Here is a 24,763-nt window from a genome sequence, read left to right as displayed (position 1 = left end):
GGCAGCATTCCTGTTTTGTTTTGTCTTTTCACTGCTTCCTGAGGTCATTTTATTAATTCAGACACTGCATAGTAAATACAAATAATGGAATTTAAAGAATAGATCTATGATTACATGATTTGGGAAACTATTGCTATTTTTATCTAGATCTTACCACATTTTGAAGCATTTTATATTAAAATAAGAAGAAAGGATAGAATCCTTTGTAGTTTTGAGTGTTAAGCAGCTTTCCAGCGAATGACACATTACCCACAACACACCAAATACAGCTTAGCAAATCAAAGATATGGGGTGGTTGTTTTTTATTCCGACATACCCTTTGTTCCAGCTTTTAAATTTTTTTTTAAATTTATTTTTAGGATGTGTCATCCCCAGGACAATTCCTACTATCTCATGCGGAGAAGCAGGTCTAAATCTTGCTGGGTTCCCTCCTAAAAAAAAAGGGTTTTGATGTAAAGATCGCTGGATGTAATATTTGTTTGAAAATAATAAAACAATAGATCAAGCGGTTTAATGGAAGAAGGCAGTCACGTGAAGGAGCAGTGCTGAGCAATGTGCTGAACAACCGATGCTTGTGATCCTTAGAGTCTTGGGCTTCACAACAAAGCTTCATCAGCACAGATCAGGTTGCCGGGGTGTTGAAAAATTAGTAGAGATGTAGCTGGTGTAGCTGGAGTGACAGAATCCCTGTCATGCACGCAGCAAAAAGCGATACGAGGAAAGTGGATTTGTCAATTCACTTCGGGTTGTTCACAGAGGCATTAGAAGTATTTTGACAGAAAACCTCGTCCTGTCAGCGTGCTTTCATTTTGAGGACTCTTCCAGTACAATTTGCTGGTATCCCTATGACAGCTGAGACTGATTCCAAGCTTGTCTGCCACAAGCAGAAGTTAAAACCAGTGCAATTAATCTTTATCAAAAACTCATTTTCCTATTCCTTATTTTAAAAGAATTTCTAGGTTTTTACTTCATCTGAGAATTCAGTCAATGGAGAAGAATTCTGCTTCTTCTGAAAGCTTGTGACTGACGCTTTGTGGGGAGGAAAAAAAGGACAGTTGCAGTAAGCTATTTGGTCTTATATTTTTAAGTATATTTCTTTAAAGCTTGTGTGATTTAGCTTCCTGTCATTTTGGCTGCTGCTCAGTTACACCTGAGAAAAATGGGAGACGCTGGGGAAGATTTCCAGTGGAAGCAGAAAAATGAAATGTACTAACTGGGTGGTGATTCTCCCTCACATGACCAGAAGAAAAAAAAAAAATGTTTTGCTTTTGGCTGTGCTTGCTACTAAACACCCTGTCATAGTGTGTGAGGTGAGTCACGACTTGTTTATTTATAGCCTTGGCCAATCAAAGCCAAACGCTCTGAACTTCATTCAAGACGAGCAGGCACTTAGGATGTCTTGTAAACATTTGCTCTCTGAGCAGGGAGCGCTCTTCTCAGCAGCAAACGGGACAGGTGCCTGGGTTGTCGCTTCTAAAACACAAAACAGACTAGAAGATCATTGCCTGGATTATCCAGATCTGTAGAGAGAGAGAGAGAATTCCTTTTCACATCTGAAATGCCAGACAGTGAGGATCTGGGACAAGATGAAAGGTACTGTACGTTGATTCTGATGGCCTTCTTATGCAGCGCAGTACGGACCGGGGCTTTGTGTAATTAGTCTGTGTGCACTCCTGAGTTCTCAGCCTAAGATCAGTTTTCTCTGTGTTGTAACAAATCCTCTAATTCTTGAGGGGTTTGCCTCCAATGCTAACCTAAGGCTTCTTAGGAGAGAGATATTCGATATTAATGTCTGCACAGAGGTTAAATTGTACAGCTCTTACGCATTTCTGAAACGAAAGCTGAAGGGAAGAAAATACCAGGTGGTTTCTACCTAGTCACGTTTCCCAGCCATGGGATAAGCCTCAAAATGTCAGAGACACAAATAGTTTAGTCGGAGCCACGTTACTGACAGAACCACAACTCATTACTCTGAGATAGGGCACTGTGTCCCTTTGAGGTATGCCTGTCTTTCTGAAGTTTAACTTTTATTTTAATTAGCATATAAAACCAACGGTCAGGACAAGAAGAAAGCAGTTGGACCTAAAACTTAATAGCCGTTTAACAAATACTATTTTCTCAAATATGATCCAGCACATTCCTATGAAATAAATGCACTAATTAAATTCAGCTAAACAGACAGATTTTAAAAGAGCTATTTTAAAAGCAGATGTTATTGATGTTTGGTTATGACAGAGTTTATTATCTAGGTTTCTTAAAGTCCACATGGTCTTTCAATAGATGTGATTTTTACTGTCTTGATGCTAATCAAAATGGTGGCTCAAAAACGGTGTTAATGAAATATTTGATACTGAAAAAAAACCTGTCATGTACGCGGAAATAGACTTTTTTGTTTTAGTAGTTAACAAAATGCCAGAATGTAGAGGCAAAATTAGGAAATTACAAGAACCAGAAGTGAGCATTTCATTATGGCTTTGATTTGATTTCTTCTAGTTAGATTTCAGTTTGAACTTCTATGTGGATGTTTTTCCAGTATGTATCTCAACGTATTGTTGTAAGACAGATGAAATACAGAAGACATTTCTGGTTGTCTGTTGTAGGTCAGTATATTCAGGCATGGTCACCTAATTGGATGAGTGTGGGTGAATGGATCCCCAGTGGTATAACTGGGTCTCTGCAAGGGTGGGGTCACCTACGCATTTCCGTTTGCAGGGATCTAAGTTGTGCCCTGTATATGACATAGATTAAATGTAATTGTAGCAGTAGGTAGCATTTTTTCCTTTTGTTTTAAGGAAATGTTGTCTCATTACTGATAGCCACCAGAGTGTTAATTGCTGTTTATTAAAAAATGTTTAGCTGGATCTCCAATTTGTTAAATTGTATATTTTTCAATACAGGAAAACAGCAATAGGCATGACACATCAAAAAAGAGGTTTAAGATTATAATCACCTTTTTTTTTTTCTTCTGAATCAATTTTATAAAGGATATGCATCATGTCCTTCCTTGAAAATGTGTTGTGTTTTTTTTTTTTTTACATCAAGATGGGAGAAAATCTTACCAGCTGAGAAGAAAAATATTTTGAAAATAAAAAATATTTCAAAATTTGTATTGGCGGGTGTGTGGGGCTGTGTGGGGGTGTGTGTTTGGGTGTGAACAGCAGTGTTTACCAATATGTCAAAGGATGCAACTGGTATGTAAAACATACAAGTTTTGTAATATCTACCTTCCTTTGTTCACTGCTCTTCCTCTGTAAAGGCTTATAACAAGCTTTGGCAGTTAAACAGAAGTAATACTAGGCCTAAACCTCTAAGACTTCTTTTATTAAGAATGAAAATTGTTTGGTTTGGGTTTTTCTTAAACAAAAAGCATGAATGTTTCTAAAGCCGTACCCTGAAAAAGCATGATAATAGGGCCTGTTCTCCCCATTTATCATTCCTGAAACTACCATTAAATTAATTGGCCCTGATCTTAGTCCCTCATCCTTTGATGCCTTTGCTATTGAGCAAAAAAGTTTGGGAAAACAGTTTAGTCCAAAGGTTCTGATTTTTTTCTGGAATTAATTTGTGGTTTTTTCTTTGTGGTAGCAAATAGGATATAACTGGAGAAAACTGCTGCAGAAGTGCTAATGAGATTTGGTGGAGGTCAGAATATTTTGGTCCAAGTTAAAGAGGAGGGAATAGAAGGAGGAGCTATGGGAACTGTACTGGAGGAATTAGTTTTAGAATCGCAAAACAAGAGGTAGTAATGTAAATGCACAGATGATGGGGTAATTTTGAGGTCACTGAATCAAAGCTACTGCTTTATATATTTAAAAAGGAGGGCAACGGTGTTTTTGTAGAAGCTGTACAATGAGCTTTGTTTGCTGATCGGTTTCAGCACTGCACTCGTTGTAGCCCCTTCTCAGATGCAACCAAATACTTCTTACATCCTTTCCCCTCTCAAGTTCATGTCCTACTTGAGAAAATATGTAGTATTGCATCACAAGTGTATTTCATGAACATTATAACATCATAGTTAAAGATGTGACATTGGGCAATAGTCTGTTAGTCATACTATGAATTTGAATGTATAATAAGCAAAGGAATATAGGCACAAATACTTCTTAGTTAGGCTAGTAGAAAAGCAAAGAGTTGTGAATATTAGGTGCCCACTCATATCTTCTTTTTTGTTTGTCAGATAATCCTGAGCGGTCACAGATCAAGAACAGTTAGGAAAGACGTGGTCAAAGGTCAAGGATTGAAACCATTTAGCATAAGCATGATGTTTTCCCCCAGTAATTCTTTATCATCAGGTCCCCTATAGTTTTGATAAAGGATGGTGTTCATTTGAAAAAAAAATTGAACTGACAACTTGTGAGGGATCTAGTGATGGTCAAAAATGTATAAAAGGTACCGTGAATAATCAGTCCTGAAGTGGTAGAAGCACCTGGCTGTAGGTGCTTCAAAGAGATATTGATGTGTAAATTCCTCTATCAGAAGCAACACCTGTCTCATTATGATCACTGTCATCTGCTTATTATAGAAGAGGATGGTGCACTAAACAAAATCCATTAAATCCCATTGAAAAGAGGCAGAATTGATTTCCACACAGAAAGTTAAATCTGCCTTGTAGTATTACACAAAAAGTCGTTTTCATGTTTTTGCAGGTTAAAGGTGTTCTTTGTCTGGCACTTCAAAATCCAGTTTTCCATTTTTGTGCAGCTGCTCTGCAACTCAGAGAATGCTCAGCTCATCTCTCCCAGCTGTTTGACTTTGAGAGGCCCTGAACTAGGAGTATTCCACCTGAAGAATGTGGAGGCTGAAGGAGGAAAATGAATTGAGTTTATGAAAAAGGGTTAAAAGAGGTGTCTTTGCAGGGGAAAAATAAATGTGAAAGAATTGGTTCTAACAGCTGGGCAGAGCTGTTTAAAGTTCTGCCAACGGAACTTTAAGCTGCTATTGATAGAAACTTCCTTACTTCTCCGAACAAAAATAGTGCAATAAAAATGTCTCTTTTGTATCACCAGTTTCTATTACAAATGGGTAGCTGATCTGAAAGATCCCAGCCCTTGTACTATATTGGTAAAAAGACAACGGCATGTAATAACAACAGTGTAGTCTTTGCTAAACAGAAAGCCAAGTGTAGAATAGTATTTATGTGGCACTGAAACACTCAGTTTTCATGCAAAGAGGCGTTTTAAAAAAATCTGTGCTATTGACTAAGTCATGAGTTTGGACTAATGGCACTTGAATGTCAGATCACATTTCATGTTTTGAGTGACCTCGAACTGGAGTAGCTGGTGTTCTCAGGAGAGCTGGGCAAGAGTAGCACAGGTCAAAGGAAGGGTTTCCCGTGAGAGCTGACTTATCAGTTTGCTTAGAAGAGTCTCCCTAGAGGAGCTGAACAATGAAATGCCCAAATTTACTTGGAATATATTGTGTTTATTGTAGGAGGGCATTCAGCAAAAAGTGACAACATTTAGTACAATCTGCTATGTTGAGGAACTTGTGTGCTGGAATCGCCTTCAGAGAACTTGGGAGTTAACCAGTTTGTCTCTCATCAGCTAAAGACAGACAATACAGCTCCTTACTAAGGCTTTACAAGGTGACCCATGTTATACTTGAAAAGAAGAGATGACCACATCTGCTTAAAAAGAAAATCCTGGGAGTAATGGGTCATTTTTTTTTTTTTTAAAGCAACCTGTAGGATAAGATGAGTTCCCCTATCCCTTTGCAGAACATTTGAGTGTATTTTTATAACAATAGGATTGCTTTCATTTTCAGAAAAGTTTGTTCTTGACTAGTAATATAAGAAATAAAAAAGCCTTCATTTATGGGATTGATATTGTTTAGCAGCACACCAGTGGTAAAATGCTCCGTCAGTTGAAGAGAAGAAAATACTGTTTTGACTTCAGTTTAACACAATGTGTAAGAAGCATATAGAGTCAGGTATGAAATGTTGCTTTTTTATGTTTTGTTGAGAGTCACATGTCCTGACTAGTCTGCTGTGCAGTCCATTGAGAAAAACACATCCAACTTCATCAAATGCTGATGATTTAAACATATTTCTTGTACAGTAATATTACCAAAATATATTCTTGGTCAAGAAATAAAAGGGTCATGCACGTTACTGAAGACTGTGAAATAAGATCTTTTTTCAGCTTTTTACTGCACACCATCTCCTGGAAGAAACAGTAACAGCAAATTGGACTGACTCACTGTTAATAAAAAGCACAAAATTGCAAGTGTCAGGTGAAGACAGATGAGGTCAGAAGGAAAACACTTTAAAAGCTTGAGAAGCAATGTTGCATGGTATTAACAGAATTCATTTAGTTCTTAGAAATTATGTATTTGAACTACAGGAGAGATGACAATTAAAGGAGATTTTTGGATTGGGAAACATTGTTAGTTACTCTTTAAGGTTGATAACTATTTTTTCCAGCTTCAATTTAAAAACCAAATCTGTCTAAATTTGTAAATCTTTTTTACAAAGGGATTTGAAGTGTGCCCAAGCCTTAACAATGAAGGGATGTCAAAGGTGATCTGTTAAAGGATGTTTGCAACAGCATGACATGCCGGTGAAAGCCTAAACCTGTGCAGTGCCTATAGATTAGCAATGGGAAACTAAATGCATTTGGGTATCTACAGGCTGGAGAGACTTCTGTTAGAAAAGCTTTGTAGAGTTTGTAGCAAAAAGGTTGTAGATTAAGATTCTCCCTAAATTTTGAGAACGGAGTGTATTTGTGGATGCTTCCTGTGTTTCTTGTTCTTTCAATGATACAGCGTCCTTTCGTGGAACTCTTTGAAGCAAGCAAGATTTTACATAGTGCCCCAGTGATTCATTTAAATTGCAAGTCTTGTTGACCTGGTCATAGCCACATGACACAAATATAATTATTTTAGTATACTTAACGATTGCATAGGATCCAAAAGTGGCACAGGATAAAGCACAATTCTACATAATCACCTTTTAAATAAGCCACATAGGTCATTAAGATGCTATGCAGTGAGTTCAGTGGTGCTTGCTATTATGTCTTTCCACGTAGTGCACATAACATTCACAGATTTGTTACATTGTATTACAGTAAGGCTAATCAATATTACATTGTTTTCTACCACAGAGTTCAATAGTAGATTTTAAAGGGTTTTGCCATTGGTGCTTTAATACGCTTAGCTGTAAAATGTGCTTTTTACATTATTTTATATTTTGGAGAGAGAGGAATGGTTCTTTTCATTCTGAGTATGAGATCACCTGAAATTGAAATGTAAAAAAAACCAACATTTAGAATGTTTTTCACAAACTTTTTTTTTAAATCTAAATACTATTTTATATCCATTATCTCTGCACCTGAATAATTTAGAAGACAAATTTTAAAATATTTTTTTGGCATAGGTCTTCAGGTGTAAAATGTTTGTTTCAAAGAAAGGTAAATGCGTCATTATAATCAGTGCCTTCTGCTCTGTCATTCCTTTCCTCACAGGAGAGACCTATGAAAGCTCTGAAAAGGTAAACCTCCTTGACTGGGTTTTCCTAACAGTTTACGCACTTGATTTCATTTGGTCAAGTTTCATACTTAACTCCTGATTGCCTGTGAGGTTTGTCCTTAGATATCCACATCCCTTACAGCTGCATCATTCTATAAGCTCTAAGTGTGACTTTTTAAAAGACTACAAAACAGCCATATTACCTATATTTTGATTTACATATCTTGGGGAATGTAACTTGCAGCTCTTTCACCTTGAATAATACATTCTAAGTTACCCTTAAAATTACGGAGTCTGCACAGGTTTCAAGCATCTGTGGTTACAGTTGGGAAATCAAGACGGTTTAGAAGCTCTGTAATTACTAATTCTTTGTTTATGTAGGTGCAATCCTTCAGATCCACCACCTCATGGTGTACTTTGTCACTGCCGCAGTTCCGAGTAGCATATCTACGTGAAGATACATATAAAACCCTGTACACATAATTTAAAAAAATCCAGCACATCACGGAGAGATCTTTAAGCCAGTAACATGAGAGCTACTGACCTTTCTGAGAGAAATGTGACGGGCTTTGCTTGAACAGATGTCGAGGTACAAAATGAGAGCATGACACCATCAGTCATTTTTAGAGAATGTGATGCCACTGAGTCTTCTGGCCAGAGTTTGTGACTGTGATGGGTTGGAGCATCTGGGGTGGGAGGGTGTTGGGTTTTGGTTTTTTGTTTTGGTTTTTTTCAGCTGCTAAGTAACAGTTTACACATTTGCTCAGTTTTAGCAGCGGTGCAGTAGGTAAGCAGAAGGATACGAGTAATTAATTTTCTCTCTGAACACCTTCAGTCTTGCTGATTGAATAGAAGTGTAGTACTTCATATCAAACTCGGTATCAGTGATGGGAGCATTAAGTTTTCTTCTTTCTAAATTATGCACAAAAACCTTTGAAGGTGCTCAGAGGGAGTTGTCTGCTTGTATCATCACCAAAGGAGCACCTTGACAAGAGTCCCAAAAGCTGTTTTGGTAGGAAGTATAGGGTTCATATTTAAGTAATATTAAGGTACTTAACTAAGTAACTCTGCTAATATTATGCTCAAGTAGTTTTTGATGTCCTTGGTTGACTGATGTCATGCACTCCACGTTCATCACCTGCATCACTTCATGTATCTTTTTTTCCTCTTTGTCTTTAAACGTGATCATTGAAAAATGAATTTGTTTAGAGTATGCATCATTATGTGTCTGTCAGCTTTTGATCTAATGCAAGTTTAATGTTTATCTCTGTTTCTACAAGGGCATGACATAAGCCCTCTATCTATGCATTTGTACAAATACACGTCGTACCTCCTTTCTTTCTCACTTCCACTTCACCGGGATCTCTGTTGCTGCCCCCTGGTTCCAACCCTCCGGCCTCTGGGTAATACTGCTGCTCAAGGGGGCTCTGGGGAAAGGGGGCAGGAGGGACAGATGTTACCAGGACTGGCAGTTGTTGGGAGGTGTGAACAAGAAGAGGCAGCATGTGCATCTGATTGTTGCACTGAAGATCAGCAGGCTTCTTACTCCTCGAGCTGCCTAAGATCAGAATAGGACTTCAAAATAGTCCCTGATGTTCCCTGTAAAATAGAAAAGTGTGGCTGTAGTAGAACCGACAAGTGTCCCATGATTTCTTGTGGCCTACAAGAAACTGCCAAGTGTTCTTTTGCAGAGCATACTTAATAGTGAGTTTGTAATGTTTTGAAGCAAACTTCACCTGTACCATCCTCTTCTTGCTTGGCTGCTGCTTTGTCCGTGCAGCACATGCAGACCATGGGACCAAAGCATCTAGCAATACGTTTTATCTGCACTGCAGCTTGTACTTTCAACATCTCTTAAACTTGACAAAAGAAAGCACTATTAACAACCAAGAGAAGCAACTCCAGAGAACTTCCCCTGCAAGTGTGCCATTTTTCTGCGTAATTTGCATGTTTGTTTTGAATTGTAATTAGTTATCCCAGTGTGCCTTGTTGCATCTCCTTTTTAATCTATATTGTCTTTTTATTGGTGGTTAGCATATATGAAAATGGTTTGCATTATTACTGTAGTTTATACTTTCGTCTGCCCCATCCCACCCCCCCATTTTTGCAATTAAAGTTGGTAAACCAACGTTCTGCAATCACAGAATCACAGGCTGGAAGGGACCTCAGAGATCATCTAGTCCAACCTTTCTAGGAAGAGCACAGTCTAGACAAGACGGCCCAGCACCCTGTCCAGGGGACTCTTGAAGGTGTCCAACACGGCCGAGTCAACCACTTCCCTGGGGAGATTATTCCAATGGGTGACTGTCCTCACTGTGAAAATTTTCCCCCTGGTGTCCAAGTGGAATCTCCCCAAGAGCAACTTGTGTCCATTCCCCCTTGTCCTCTCCGTGTGACTGTAAAAAGGGAGTCTCCATCTTCTTTGTAGCTACCCCTTAAGTACTGGTACATGGTGATGAGATCCCCTCGAAGCCTCCTTTTCTGAAGGCTGAACAAACCCAGCTCTCCCAGCCTATCCTCATATGGCAGGCTTCCCAGTCCTTTGATCATCTTGGTGGCCCTTCTCTGGACCCCTTCCAGCCTGTCCACATCCTTTTTGTATAGCGGGGACCAGAACTGTACACAGTACTCCAGGTGTGGCCTGACAAGCGCTGAGTAGAGCAGGATGATGACTCCTTTCTCTCTGCTGGCGATGCCCTTTTTGATGCAACCCAGTATCCTGTTGACCTTCTTGGCTGCAGCAGCACACTGTTGGCTCATGTTGAGCTTCCTGCCCACCAGGACCCCCTGGTCCCTTAGGTCCCTTTCCACAGAGCTGCTCTCTAGCCAGGTGGATCCCAGTCTGTGCTGCACTCCTGGATTATGTTTTCCCAGGTGCATGATCTTACACTTCTCCTTGTTGAACTTCAGAAGGTTCTTGTTGGCCCACTCCTCCAGCCTATCCAGGTCTTCCTACAGAGCAGCTCTCCCTTCTGGAGTGTCTACTTCCCCACTCAACTTGGTGTCATCAGCAAACTTCATCAGGCTACACTTGATGCCGTTATCCAGATCACTTATAAAGATGTTGAGTAACATTGGGCCCAATATCATTCCCTGGGGGACTCCACTAGTGACAGGTTGCCAGTTTGAGAAAGAGGCTATTTACCACCACCCTTTGGGTGCGGCCTGTCAGCCAGTTCCCCACCCACTGCACAGACCACTTGTCTAGGCCATAACGCATTAATTTCTCCAGCAGGAGGCTGTGGGGGACTGTATCAAAGGCCTTGAAGAAGTCCAGGTAGACAATGTCCACCGCCCGCCCCATGTCAACCAGGCAAGTCACTTTGTCATAGAAGGCCACCAGGTTTGTCAAGCACAATCTGCCTTTAGTGAAGCCATGTTGGCTTTTCCCAATCACATGCTTCAATTGGCTTGTGATGGCCCCCAGGAGGATTCGTTCCATAACTTTCCCAGGCATTGAAGTAAGGCTGATGGGCCTATGGTTACCTGGATCCTCCCTCGAGCCCTTCTTGTAGATAGGGGTAACATTTGCCTTGCTCCAGTCCTCTGGGACATCCCCCGTTCTCCATGACTTCTCAAAGATTATGTAGAGTGGCCTTGCAACGATGTCAGCCAGGTCTCTCAACACCCTTGGGTGGATGGCGTCAGGGCCCATTGATTTGTGGGGTTCAAGCTCCTGTAGTAATTCATGTACTAACTCTTCCTTCACCAATGGTGGGTCGGTGTTTGGATCAACAAGGAATTTCGTTCCCAAAGCCTGGGACCCAGCAGTGCTGGTAAGGACAGAGGTGAAGAAAGTGTTGAGGACCTCTGCCTTTTCAGCATCATTGGTGATTGACTCTCCTTCTCTGTTTAACAGTGGGCCTATGTTTTCCTTCTTTCTCTGCTTATGGTTCACATACCCGAAGAAACCTTTCTTGTTATTTTTGACATCTACAGCCAGTTTCAATTCGAGCTGGGCTTTTGCTTTTCTAACTGCGTCTCTGCACACTCTGGCAATGCACTTGTAGCTCTCGATGGATAATCGTCCACTTCTCCATCTCTGGTGTGTTTCCCTTTTGGATTTGAGTAGACCCAGGAGGTCATGGTTGAGCCAAGGGGGCATCTTGCTCCGCTTAGTTCCCTTTCCTTTGTATGGGATAAATTGGCTTTGTGCTTCCAATAGAGAGTTCTTGAAGAACTCCCAGCACTCACTAGCTCCTTTGTCTTCCAGGGAAGCTTCCCATCAAATCCTTCCCAGTTGAGCCCTGAGTGAACTGAAGTTTGCTCTTCTAAAATCCAGAACCCTTGTCTTAGAGCTGACCTTCAGCACACTCAGCAGGATCCTGAACTCCACAATATTGTGGTCACTGCAGCCAAGGCTGTCACTAACTGAGATATTACAAAGCAGGCTTTCTCAGTGTGTGAATAGCAAGTCCAGCAGCGCCTCCCTCCTGGTTGGCACATCTAACATTTGTATGAGGATACAGTCCTCTACGCATTCCAGGAACTTGGTAGATGACATGTGAGCTGCTGTATTTTCTTCTAGCAGATGTCTGGGTAGTTGAAGTCACCCATCAGGACCAGGTTCTGTTGGCCAGAAGCTTGCTTTAGTGCCCCAAGTGTCACTTCGTCAGCAATTCTCCTATGCATTTGAAAGCTCTGTTTTGATAGTAGGCATCAGGCCTATCTGTTTTCTCTCTTTGTGCTTTCACGAAGTTCAGCTTTGATTGGCAACAATTTTGAATAAAGGATAGGAGTAAAGTCTGTAAAAGGATTTTGTAATTCAGAATACTGTCATAATAGTAGTTTTCAACACTAGAATAAACAGAAAACTGTTAAAATACATATTATTAATGCTGCAGAATGGTTTACAAAAGCTGGTACCAAAGTTTCTTTAGGGAGAGTAGCCTATCCATAAAAGTTGTGGTTCTCATAAGACAAAACCCTTGTATACTACTTTTCTCAAGCTGCTAATTATCAGAGAGGATGGAAATTACAATCACTATTTTGGATGGGAGGCAGACAAAAAGTTCTGTGTAACATTGCTAATCCCTCCTGCTCAGTTCCTTCAGTGTTGTTCATGAGTTATTTAATGGTTTTATTTACATCCTCTGCCAGAGGCATAGACCTGCATGTAGTGCCATGCATGGTGGGCAAATATATTGCATTTTCTGTCTTACAAAAGTCACCTAGTCCAAGACATGAGACTCTCATCCTGTGAATTTCAGGTACACTATTTTAAATTATTTTTCTTCTCAAAGGGGGGAAAAAATCCCTCACCTTGAAAATTTTGTAATGTAAGAGGAAATCATACTGCAATACTATCCTAAAATAATATAATAAAGTCAGGAATAGGATGACAGTTTGGGTTTTGAACTTTAATCAGTTTTACACCATGGTTAAAACACTAGTTTATCTTTAAGTCATGTTCTGCGCTCCATCCTGCATACGATAGTTTGAATATGAATCCCCCCTTGCATGCTATTTATGTTCTGTATGAAATGGCTCCCAAACCTTCCTCCATTACCAATGTTGCTGTGTCACCACCTCGTGGCGAAGTTGCTGTACGGTAGTTAAATATAGGTGTAGAGAAAGATAGTTTCTCCATGTGTGTAAATAGACATTTCTGACCGAAATTATTCCTGACTTTTCTACAAAAATGAGCTGCTCAGACCAAGTGTCAGAATAGGAGAAGGTGGTTAATCTCCTTTATGTTAGGAAAGCTGCTTCCAAGTAATCAATATGTCTGCAGTGCAACAGAAAAGAAGATATGTAACATTCCCGTGTAGAATAAAAAGGGGCATCATGTATGTGGGAGAAAATGACTTATTCCGGTCTTAGATACAAGTGTATAAAAATGCACAAATTTAAATGGGGGCAGCAGTTGGACTGAAGTGTACAATTCAAGACAAGCCCAAAATCCTCTTATCCTCTGTGTTCAGGAGAAATGAGAGCACCAATTTATAATGGTAAGAAAAAGTGGCTTTAGACTTTGCTGAATTGGATGTCAGACATGTTGTCGGGGATTTGGCTGAAATGTTAGTTAAAGATTTTAAGAACTTAACTTTGGTGTTCTTTCTGCTGAGACATCGGATTTGAAATTCAGAGTTGCTTTCTCCTTTTATCATAGTTTGTGAAATAGAAGTGACATATCTTTTGGGTTATACCACTGATAATTTATAAATAGAGGGGATTTTCTAGTTGGAAAATAAAGTTAAATAGACATGTATGTATATAGTTACTTATCATTAACCTAGTTTTGTTATTACTCTGTGACCAGAAATCTGAGGTAATAATGTAATCCCAAACTTTTCTTTTCTTTTGGTGCTATAGTGTAATAAACAGTGTGGACTACATTATTTGACTTGCTACCATGATCAAAGCTTCTGCTTAATTTAGGCCACTTGACCCTTTTAACAACCATCCCTTAAGTGCTATGTTAGCATATCTTGTATGCTGCCGTGTGAGAGATCACTTCCCTTTCAGTGCAGTATCATCCTGTAGCCCCAGCCCTACAAAAAGAAGCAAGTCAGAAGCTTATCTTTTTAGGAAAAATCAATATATCTCTTGTAGTCCAGTGCAATTATGTAGGTAACTTTCAAGTAAATAATTTCCAGAGTTCAAATCCATTTTCCTTCAACCGTTATCTCCCGGGGCTCTCTCAAGTAAACCAGTTGCTTTTCCTAGAAGGATCTGCCATACAGTTCTCTGTGCAAGTGGGATATGAACTCATGCCCATATAAAAACACTACTGTACACTTTTGCTTTATAGACTGGAAAAGCATATTTTGGTAGGGTTAAATTTGCTATATAGGGATCCACATCTGTTTTGAAAAATATTAGGTGTTAAGGAAATTAAAAAGCAGTACTCTAATTTTAAGTATGCACCATTATGTCCGTCACTTATGGGAACAAAACTGCCAAGTAACACGTGAGCCAGGAGCCTCGGTAGCCTGTGGACATCAGGGCTGTTGTACATATGTGTCAATACTGCCAGTGGCTCACAAAAATACCAACGTGTTCAAGAACTTCTAAATCTTCATAGCTTTCCTTATATCAGGAAATGAGAGACATTAACAAGTTCATATCCTAAAGCATAATGGTGCCTTATTAGTAAGAATGAATGTAAAATCAGAGCTAACAAAATACAGCAAAGGTAGGTTATGCCTGTGTCCTCAGTAGAAAAGGTAGACAAAACCACCCTACTGACCAGCTTTCAACTGAGAAAAGTCCAAATCCTCATGATGGCTTTTAACTTTTACAGTAAGTGCCAATAAAAATGACTAAGCAATCTGTTGTTGAACAACGATAATATTAACGTGGAAGTTTTTCATCACTGTGGGTATTTTTACAAGTGATATTGATCATTTTTGTTTTAGTCTTATGTTCACTACAAAAAAAAAGAAAATTTCTTATCCTGGTATTCCTAATATTAAAGCAAATGTTTAAATGTTACTTTTGAGCACCAAATTCACACAGGGTAAAGGTTAGATATCAAAAATCTCATCAGTCACTTACTAATGCTTCCTAAAATTTAAGCTGACCCAGGGAGCTATCAGAGGGCATTTGCCTTCTGAATAACAAGAACTGTTAACAGGGCCTTGTGGTGTTTTAGTAGCTACATAGAAGAGTGATCGTGTGGCAGTATGAGCTGCCAGTTTCATCTGAGAGTCTACGTGTATGTCCTTACTGCTGCACACCAACGCTTGTACATTCATTTTTTTTCATAAGGTAGTTTTTGATTTATCCTGTAATTTGATCCGAGACAAAACTTTGCAATTAATTGGTGCTTGCAGTGATGCATTGGACATTTGATGGATTAGGTATCAGAGTAAAATGACTGGGAGCCTTTACAGCTTACTTGTATTCGCTCTGATCAAAAGTGTGTGTACTGAGCAGTGAATTATGTGAAAATTAACTTCGTAAAACTGGTGCAGAATTTACTTCGTATTCCGAATATTTGCATGGTGGTACAGCCATTCTTTGTAAAAGTGTGATTTGACACTGACTGGCCTGTCTGTGTTTCTCCTTTCTTTTGTTGTTCATAAACCATCTTTGTCTACACCAAAAGGTACATGATGTGAATAATTTAAACCAGATACTGTTTAAACCGGTCGGCCCCAGATTAGATACACCTGTTTTCTCATGTTTTTCAGCAAATTCTTTTTATTTCATTAAAAGGACTGAAGAGTAAGAAGCTAAGCTTTAGAAACAGTCCTTTCAATATGATAGAAAAATAAAAAATCAGTAAGGAAATTAATGCAGACATCAAGACTTCAAGAGCAATTTCTTTTTTTCTAAGTTGGATAACAATCTGTTAAAGATCATCATAGTTTGCAGAACAAAATGAAAAACAGAAAAGAAAAAGCACAAGGATTATATGCATGAAATTAAACTAATTAATATATATTGCCATCCTGTGGCAATGAAAAGTACTGTGGTGCATTTTTTCAGAAAATATTAATATTAATGGAACAAGTTTGGGGTTCAGTTGCTTAATTTAGATGACAGCCTGCTTTGAATTCAGGTTTTTCATATGGCCAGAATGAATAAGCAGTAATTTCTCCCATAATTGCTTCTATGGACTAAGAATTGCTACTCCCAAACAGAATTCATTTGATTAAAAAAGATGGAATTAGCCCAATATAAGAGACATGTAACCGAGCACAGGTGTCTGTAGCTATAGCAGCAGCCTTTTGATCCCTGGAGGCTATAGCTTTACAACATGATTGGCTTGGAAGTTGATAAGGCTTCAGATGTTTTCAACCAGTTTCAACTTTCATATGAGCTGTAACCACAGTCATTGGGTATTTTTGTTTGTTTTATTCAGCTGGAAAGTCATCAATTCCAGGCAAGACTACAGACCCAGAATAAATCAGTGCATTTCAGAAACACTGATGAATTTATTTGTATTTCTTCAAGAAATGTCACACTTCAAGGAACAAAACCCTGGCAAGGTAAGCCCTCCCAAATAAGATTAACAGTTTGGTGACACAGATTTGAAAAAAAACAAACACCTGAAACATAAAATACCCACTATGATAAATTCAGTTTCAAGTTTCTGCTAAGTTCTACCTGTGCAGAACACAACTAGGTCGTCAGTAAGCAAAGCTGCTCACAGTAAAGTTTACAGCAGCACAGTCCCTCACCATATAGCTGCTGGAACCTCACCAGCCATTCAATGGGAAGGAAATTTAAAACATCACAGTTTAATAAAAACCTGAAAAAGCAGAAAGGGTACAGAATTCCTAAACATACATGTTTATTCCAAATAATTTTAGTTTTCAGAAATAGTTGCACAAGTATTACATGACAGAAGAGAATCCTTCCTATTTCGTTGTGATAATCTTTCTTCTACACAGATACAGCTGTCTGGGGTTTTTTTAACTGGAACAACTGAGCTGGAGAACCCAGTTCATGAAGAGGCAAGCAAGAGTAAGGTTTCTTCTTTCCTACTAGGAAGAAGAACATTATACACTTCTAGCCAAAAGTGAAGCAGCTTTATCTTCCAAAGAAAGGCATAAATAATGTAGAAGTATATCATGGCAAGAGTAGATTTCATTTTTATAATCGTATCGCTAATTATAGAAATTTAAAAGATTAGGAGGTTTTTCCCCCTCTTCTGATCTCAGTTAGCTTTGCCACAAAATCTTTCACGGAAACAGAACTAGCAAATTGGAAGTATGTAGTACCACACTGAAGTATTAGGAGTTTAGACTGAAATACATATGAGCAACATCCATTTGAATGTTGTATAAATTATACAAAAAGAAATTATGTGCTTAGGATAATAAAGTTATATTTAAAAGAAATAGGTGTATATTGAGATAAGGAGATGCAGTACTGGTATAGTGTGTCCCTTGTAGTAACATGACACAGTAACTATGTGTTAAGATATATCAAATCCTGATTTAGAAAAGCTAATTTTGACAGCATGTTTTCCTTTCTTTTTCCTGACATCATTCTCTGAGCCATGCCGTTATTTTACTGTCATAATTATAAGCAAATCAGGCACTGATGCAGTGTGCAATTTTCTTTGAATTAACAATTTTATTGCAATTCAACTCCAAATTCAACAAGCAAATGGATTCCTTCCATAAGCTTTCCACAGATCAGTTCTGTACTCAGCACTGTGCAGTTGTGAAAGATGTGCTATATGTCTCGGTCACAGCGGAGGCTGAATCTCAAGTTCTGTATTGAAAATTCAGCTCAGTCTTGTTACGGGGACGCTCGAGACGCTAACAAGCATCAAGAGAATGCTTGCTGGCATATGAGAGAAAACAGTTTCACAAAGCAACACAACGGGAGAGAACTACTCTTGGAAGGGATTTTTGCTTTTGTAAGCCTGCAGCAAGTACGCATTGTAACACTTCTAGTAGTGATTTGGGATTTTTTTCTGCTTATAAACTGTTCAGCCTTTTCTTGTGTACTGAAGATGAAGTAATTTCTAGTAATTTTAGCAATAACCACGAGCTTGTTAAACCTTTACAGTAAATGACTAAAAGTAGCATATTTTTATAATGGAAGAGGGGGTACAGCCTAATGAGCCAAAATGAACTGTTTGATGCTTATTTGCATAAGAAGTGTTAAAATATTTCCTGACTTCAAAAACATAAACCTTCCATTTTCCACTGCATTCTAGATTTCATTTAGCATGCCATATTTTTCTTTTGCAAAATGATCTAAATATTTAAACAGTGCACGTGTTAATAGCCAATTTCAATGTTTCTGCCAGTTTTGCCTACTAGTCTGCAGTGTATGTACATTTTTCACTGTCTTGGGAAGTTACATTCCTGGAGTTGTCCTCTCCTATGTCCTGCGTAAGTATAGTCTCTTTTCCAGTCACAATTTATGTATGTGGTTTGTTCGTTATTTGGTCTCTGTATAGGGGGTATTTTATTTGTTTACGTATAGATATACACACGTGCATATATATGCACACATGTATACATATATATGTCGGTTCCGACAAGTGCCTTTTGTCATATGGGGGTCAGCTTAAAAGTTTTTTCAGCTTGTTGATTCTGGCACAGTGTTGCGTAGTCATGTTGCTCAGGTAGAGATACCAAAAACAGACTAAACCAAGAAAATGATAAATGTTATAGTGATCAGAATTTGTGCCTTACTGGAAGTAAAAAAGGTGTCAGTTGATATGAATAAAATGGTATTTTCTGCGACAAGTAGGAATGGCTCCTAGAAACTGGATTTGGCATTAGCAGTTTGTCTGACGTGGGCATTTCACAGTTCCTTTTTATGTAAAGCTAACTGTGTTACGTAAAATTAGTAGTCTTCTCCTGCAAATGCATTGTTTAATCTTCATTGAGTAACTTCTTACAAAGCAATATTTCAATACAGTTTTTCTTTCTGTCTTCATTTTTATCACAGTATTGTGTGCCTTTTTATGTCCCTTCCTTAAGTGCAATGAATTTGGACAGAAAGTATGCAACAAAATTAAGACTGTTCTGATGAAACTAGATTTTGGAATGGTGGAATATATCAACCAGAAGAAAAAAGAGAGATCTGGTGAGTAATTAAGTATAGTTCCAAGTAACTTATTTCTGTATGCAGAGAAAATCGTATTCATCTTGCAGACAGTTTGGTTTGTCCTGCGAAGCCAATTGTAAAGGTATTTCTTGCTTTGAACCTGGCTATGTTCTTAGCTTCATAAGGAGTGATAATGTATGTCAGATGTCTGGGTATGGTAAAAAAAAATACTTCATGGAAGGAAATAAGGCAAGACTGATGGTTCTCTTCATACTTGACGAGACGTACTGCTTGTAGGCTTTCAGAAAAAAACTACTCGCTGTCGGGTATGCAATGCTTATCTCTGGTTAGACATGGCAAACTTATCCAGGAGAGAGCCTGACTCAGGAATGCAAAATGGGAACATAACAGAATTTTCAGTAGGAGACTGAACTCTGCTCCAGTATCTAAATCTTCCTTGTTTTCATTCCCAGCAGCAACAAGAATGTTTTCTTCCCCAAGTACTCAATAAGCATTTAAGAATTGCAGTAGGATAGTAGCTACAAATTAATCGTTGTTAGTTAGAAAGGGGAGAAATCAGTTTAAAACAAAACCTCACCTGAAATTTTTATAACATTGGAAACTTTCAGATTTTAAGTAATGAAGCAATTTCAAGAAAAACATTTATATGAATAATGTTATCTTTAGTTTACTTTTTGTGTGTGCTACGGTTTGGTAATTGAACCTTTGTAGTGTAGTCGCATTACTTGCAGGCAGCCTACCCTTTTTAGTTAGTGACACACCAGTAGATTTCCTATCTGCTTTGGAACATGCATTTCTTGCAACCGTTCATCGTACAATGTGCTGTTCCAACACAATGAGGAGAATCATCTGCCTTTTCCCTTTCTCTTGCATATAATGCAGTAGCTGTTGAAAACAAGGAATAATGCATTGAAAATTTTCTTTCCTGTATTATTCCACCTTGTTCTACTTTTAAGTGAAACTGGCAGAGAGATCAGACTATTGTTTCATAAATTTCATAAGCCAACACTGGGGAAATGGTTGAGGTGAGATTCATTCTTTCCTGCCTCTCACCTTCCAGTTTAATTTAACCCAGATGAGTTCCTACCTTGCTTCACCGCTTGGGTTCACCACACGGGTTCACAAACCCTTGTACTGGCACAAGAGAGGAAGTAGCAAGTTGCAAAAATAGGCAGCCAAGAATAATATGACTGTGGCTTTCAGCTTATATTGGTTTAAAATATTCATGAGGCTATTCTCCGACAGAGAGAGGAGGGGAAATTTGTGTCTCCGTTAATCTGTGAGGAGCAGCATTCTACCAGACTTCAGAGAACGCTTTGTACGTGTAATTGCATATACACGTCGCAAATGCAGGGGAACTGGGTGCAAAGAAAAAGAAAGGTTCTGTGAATGAAGATTACTCACAGTTATCCAGAAAACTGCATGTTCTGAAGTAAAAGTAATGTGCTGGGATAACTACACTGCCTGTTTTAACCGTACATTACAACTATGCATTGTACAGGAAGTGTAGTTTAAAAGGTAGGTAGGTGGATGGATAGATATATAGATAGATATTGCCACGGAACATTATGTTATGGTGAGCAACAGAGACTTCCAAAACTAAGTAAATAAATGTGTTGGAATGTATTTCAGAGCAACAATTGCTCTCCGCTTTGGCTGCTCCACAATATATTTTGATAAATATCTAGCCTCTCCATCGGCCTTCTTTCCCTCACCTTAGTGGCATGCTTTGTAAATGATGCACTGTGTCAAGAGGTGAAAGTCTGCTGTACTACGCAAACTGTGTGACAGGGAATGCACACTGAACCTCAACGTCTGTTGTCATGAGTAGGGTAAAAAATATTTTTTGTCTTTCAGAAGCAGCAAAAACAAAACCCACAGAAGATGACAGTGAATTAGACATATCAGCCCTGTGTCCTAAGGTGATTTTTTTTTTCAGTCAGCCCTATCTTGCTTTTAAAATCTATATAGATAATCGAGAGCATCTAGACTACCGTCTCTGTTTTCTGTGGAAGACTTTAGCCTGCCCAGGAGGCTGTGTTCCTGAACTAAGCAGTCTGCTCTAAAAGTGATTCATAGTCTCCATCGTTAGGCTTATACTAATTAACTTACTGCACTTCTGACTTCTGGTCTTCAAGGTAATGGTTTCTTTGGCCTACTAAACTAAGAATGCGTTTATTTTTTATTGGCTGTGGAATGATTAAACTAGAATTTAATAGCAAAGGTGGCTATTTTTATTTGCAACGGCAACATTGCAGGTAATTTTTGTCAAATTAAAATATAAAAGGGAAACGTTTGTAGAAAACGTGTGTAATTAGATACTTGTGTGATCACTTGTATGATCATTTTCAATGATAGTGTAAATCAGTATTTTATATATAGATATGTTTTTAGATATGTATGAGAACACTCTAATATCTCCTTTCTCTCTAAATGTTCTAAATAACTGTATGGCAAAGGATTTTCCATTATAATCAGAACACTGGTTGATTAAAAAAAAAATCAGTTTTCTAAGAATTCTTATGCAGTATTTGATCTGTTGTATGTAGAGCCTGACTGACAGTGATCGCTTTGAGGTGGGTTTGTATTCTGCAAAAAACACAAACTTATATCCCATGGGATAAAAATCTGTAGCTGACATAATTGAATATTGGTGGATAAATTCTTAAAGGATAATGATTTTTTTTTTCTGTAGCTGATTTTTGACTGTCTTATAGGTAATGGGGAGGGTTGATACAAGTCTATGCATTTCTTTACATTTATACCTATTTTGTATTTGCAAGCTCATTCTGCTTTCATTACAGTAGGATGTTACTTTCAGAATGAATAATTGGAATTTTCTATGTACCTCTAATATAATAGAGCTTTCAAATACTACAAAGAGGGATGCTTCAATTCTAAGTATTGTGTGCTCCTATTGTTTTCATGTTTCTACAATTAAAGCTTAAATAGGAGACAATTTATATTGCTATGACATCCAAGAGGCTTCTTTTTCAGCATCTAAGCTTTGGCTTCCTGTAGAGTGAATTTTTTGAGTATCAGAATACCATGTATGGGACTTTTTTATGTTTAGGTTAGTCCTGCAGTTGTTGCCAAAGAGCTGTCAGTGTCTGACACAGATGTATCAGAAGTATCTTGGACCGATAATGGGACCTTTAACTTATCTGAGGGGTATTCTCCACAGACAGACACATCTGATGGTATGTAATGGCTTCATTATCTCATCGATGAATTGCAGTTGTGTAAGTAACCTGGAAATGGTTAGAGAATTTGAGGACAAAAGTTTTTGGGGTTGTTTTTGCGATGAATTTGAAATTCATTCCAGTGTTTTCTATAATTTAGGATACATCTCGTGTAAGAGCTGTCTTCAGTAAGTGTCTAGATAAATAAGTAATGGTGGGTAAAACTGACACCTTCAGTAAGTGCCAGATTTAGCGTGCTCTTCCATGAAACCTTTTAAGCAGATAAACCTTTTAAGTCAGTAAAAATGCTTTTGTGGAGCTATACAAATAAAAGCTGAGGAAGAAAGAGTGAATACTTTGAATTGCTAAACAGCCAATTAAAGAAAGTATTATTAGGTTTTGGTCACTAGAATGCTGATGGACAGCCAGCAATGAGCTGAAATGAGTGAAGACTAAGACTAGGAAACGATTCTCAAGCACTTGTCTTGATCTTGACCAGATCTTTAAGTTCTTACTTTTTACAGACCAAGCTTTCAGTTAGCATTTTGCCTGAATCAAGATTAAGGACAACAGTAGTTTGGTGTAATCTTCTCTATGGATTTGTTGCTCTGCTTGTCTTGCATTTCTCCTCTTCTAGGGAAATTTCACTTTAAATTACAAGTAGGGTGATGTTACTTAACAATATTACAAAGGCCAAATTAATAATTTAAATTATTTTGTTAATATTTCAAGTTGTAAATAGACAGCATTGTACATCACAGAATCGTAAGCTGGAATGAGCCATTGTCGTTCATCTCACCTAACCTCCTACTCAAAGCAGGTTCAACTTGATTAAGTTGCTCAGGGCTGTGACCGGTTGAATTTTGAGCATCTCCAGTGGCAGAGATTCAGCAACCTCCCTGGACAGCCATTTTCAATATTTGATCCACCCTCATGATGAAAAAGTTTTTTCTTATACTGAATCAGAATTTCCCATGTTCCAGCTTGTGGTGATTCACTCCCATCATTCCAATGTGCACCTTTAAGAAGAGTCAGGCCCCATCCTCTCTGTACCTTCCATTAGGTAGCTAAAGGCAACTATGTGATCCCCCTTTGCCGCCTTCTCTTAAGGCCGAACAAAGCCCATTCTCTCTGCATCTCCTCCTATGTCATGTTCTCTAGCCCCCTAATAATCATGCTGACCCTCCAGGGGACTCGCTCCGTCTTTCATTGTCTGTCTTATACTGGAGAGGTTGAAACTGGACAAAGTAATCAATCCAGCAGGACAAGAGGAAATGGCCTCAAGCTGTGCCAGGGGAGGTTTAGACTGGATATTAGGAAAAAATTCTGTACTGAAAGAGTGGCCAGGCATTGGAACACGCTGCCCAGAGAGGTGGTGGAGTCACCATCCCTGGAGGTGTTCAAAAAATGTGTAGATGTGGCACCTTGGGACATCGTTTAGGAGGCATGGGGGTGTTGGGTTGACGGTTGGACTTGATGATCCTAGAGGTCTTTGCCTACCTTAATGATTCTATGAAAGTACTCCAAGTGTGCACTCTCAGTTGCTGAATAAAGGGGGGAAATCCCTTCCATTGACTTTCTGACTTTGTTTTTTCTCAGTATGTGGTTGGCCTTCCTTGCAGCAAGGGTGTGCCACTGACTTGCTGTCCACAGGTCTTTTTCTTGAAAGCTGCTTTCTGTCTCGTTGCCCCCAACCTGTACTGCTGCACAGGTTATTCCATTCCAGATGCAGGACTTCACATTTGCTTTTGTTGAATTTCATGGTATTCCTTTTCAGCCTCTTCACTTCTCCAGCCTTTTGAGGTCCCTCTGAGGGCAACCAGCCCTCCAGAATACCAAATACACCTGCCCCGTTCAGTCTGGCAGTCACGCCAATTTTTCCACCCACCTTATAGTTCACTTACCCAGTTTGCTCACCAATCTGGCTGTAAGGATAATGTGGGAAATGGCATTAAAGGCCTTGCTAAGTGAAAAATAAACAACATCGACTCTTCTCCATTCTATGATTCTCCCTCCATGGAGCATTTCAGCAAATGGGACAGACACACAAGTGCAAGACCAGATGCGATTCATCCAGGGACTGGCTTATCTCCTCTCAAAGCTCTGTGCATTTGAGCAACCACTCTGCATACAGCACAACCCTTCCTCCTCACCCTCCCAGCCTGTTTTTCCTAAAGAAAATGGAGAAAATGACGTACCAGACATTTTTACGATTCATTTCCTTAGCTCTTATGAATGCTCCTATTGCTTTTTTTCATAGAAAGTAAGTTCAAATTGATTATTTTTTACCTTCTCATTCAAATACTAGATCAAAATATTGCCTTATGCTCATTTAGGTCTCTTGCACAGGCCATGTACTGTGGTCAGTATATTTTGCACCATTAACACAGTCATTAAATCCTAATCTTTTATTTGTTTACATTCTTCTTTTTATCCTCTTAAAAATGTGCAACTTTCCTAGTCATCTGTAGAGCTTCCATTTTCTGTTTCTTACTCAATATAAGCATTGGGCAAGAAAGGAAAAAGTTGTAAATTAAGCCTTTACGTTGGTTTTATATCTTCATTTAAACACATAAACATTCCTTTTTTTAATCCTACAAGTGTTTTAAAAGCTTGTAATACTTTCATAC

General features: G+C 38.6%; 1 protein-coding gene across 4 annotated transcripts in view; it reads left to right on the top strand.

Annotated features, from left to right (window-relative positions):
• RETREG1 (reticulophagy regulator 1) overlaps window positions 1-24,763 on the top strand; it is a 69,870-nt gene that overhangs the window by 40,423 nt on the left and 4,684 nt on the right. The window contains exons 1-6 of one of the 4 annotated variants that reach the window (XM_064443413.1): window positions 1,321-1,593; window positions 16,277-16,403; window positions 18,182-18,266; window positions 18,832-18,969; window positions 20,809-20,873; window positions 22,025-22,151. In XM_064443413.1, coding sequence (XP_064299483.1) covers window positions 1,559-1,593; window positions 16,277-16,403; window positions 18,182-18,266; window positions 18,832-18,969; window positions 20,809-20,873; window positions 22,025-22,151 — 577 coding nt within the window. In that variant the 5' untranslated portion in view covers window positions 1,321-1,558. Of the gene's footprint in view, window positions 1-1,320; window positions 1,594-7,897; window positions 8,054-16,276; window positions 16,404-18,181; window positions 18,267-18,831; window positions 18,970-20,808; window positions 20,874-22,024; window positions 22,152-24,763 lie in introns of those variants that run through there. The other 3 variants (XM_064443414.1, XM_064443411.1, XM_064443412.1) reach the window with 3 other exon arrangements.

The sequence above is a fragment of the Phalacrocorax carbo genome, chromosome 2, assembly GCF_963921805.1.
Source record: "Phalacrocorax carbo chromosome 2, bPhaCar2.1, whole genome shotgun sequence".
NCBI classification, from domain to species: domain Eukaryota; kingdom Metazoa; phylum Chordata; class Aves; order Suliformes; family Phalacrocoracidae; genus Phalacrocorax; species Phalacrocorax carbo.
Note: the sequence above shows the minus strand (reverse complement) of the source record. Positions and strands in the feature narration are given on the sequence as shown.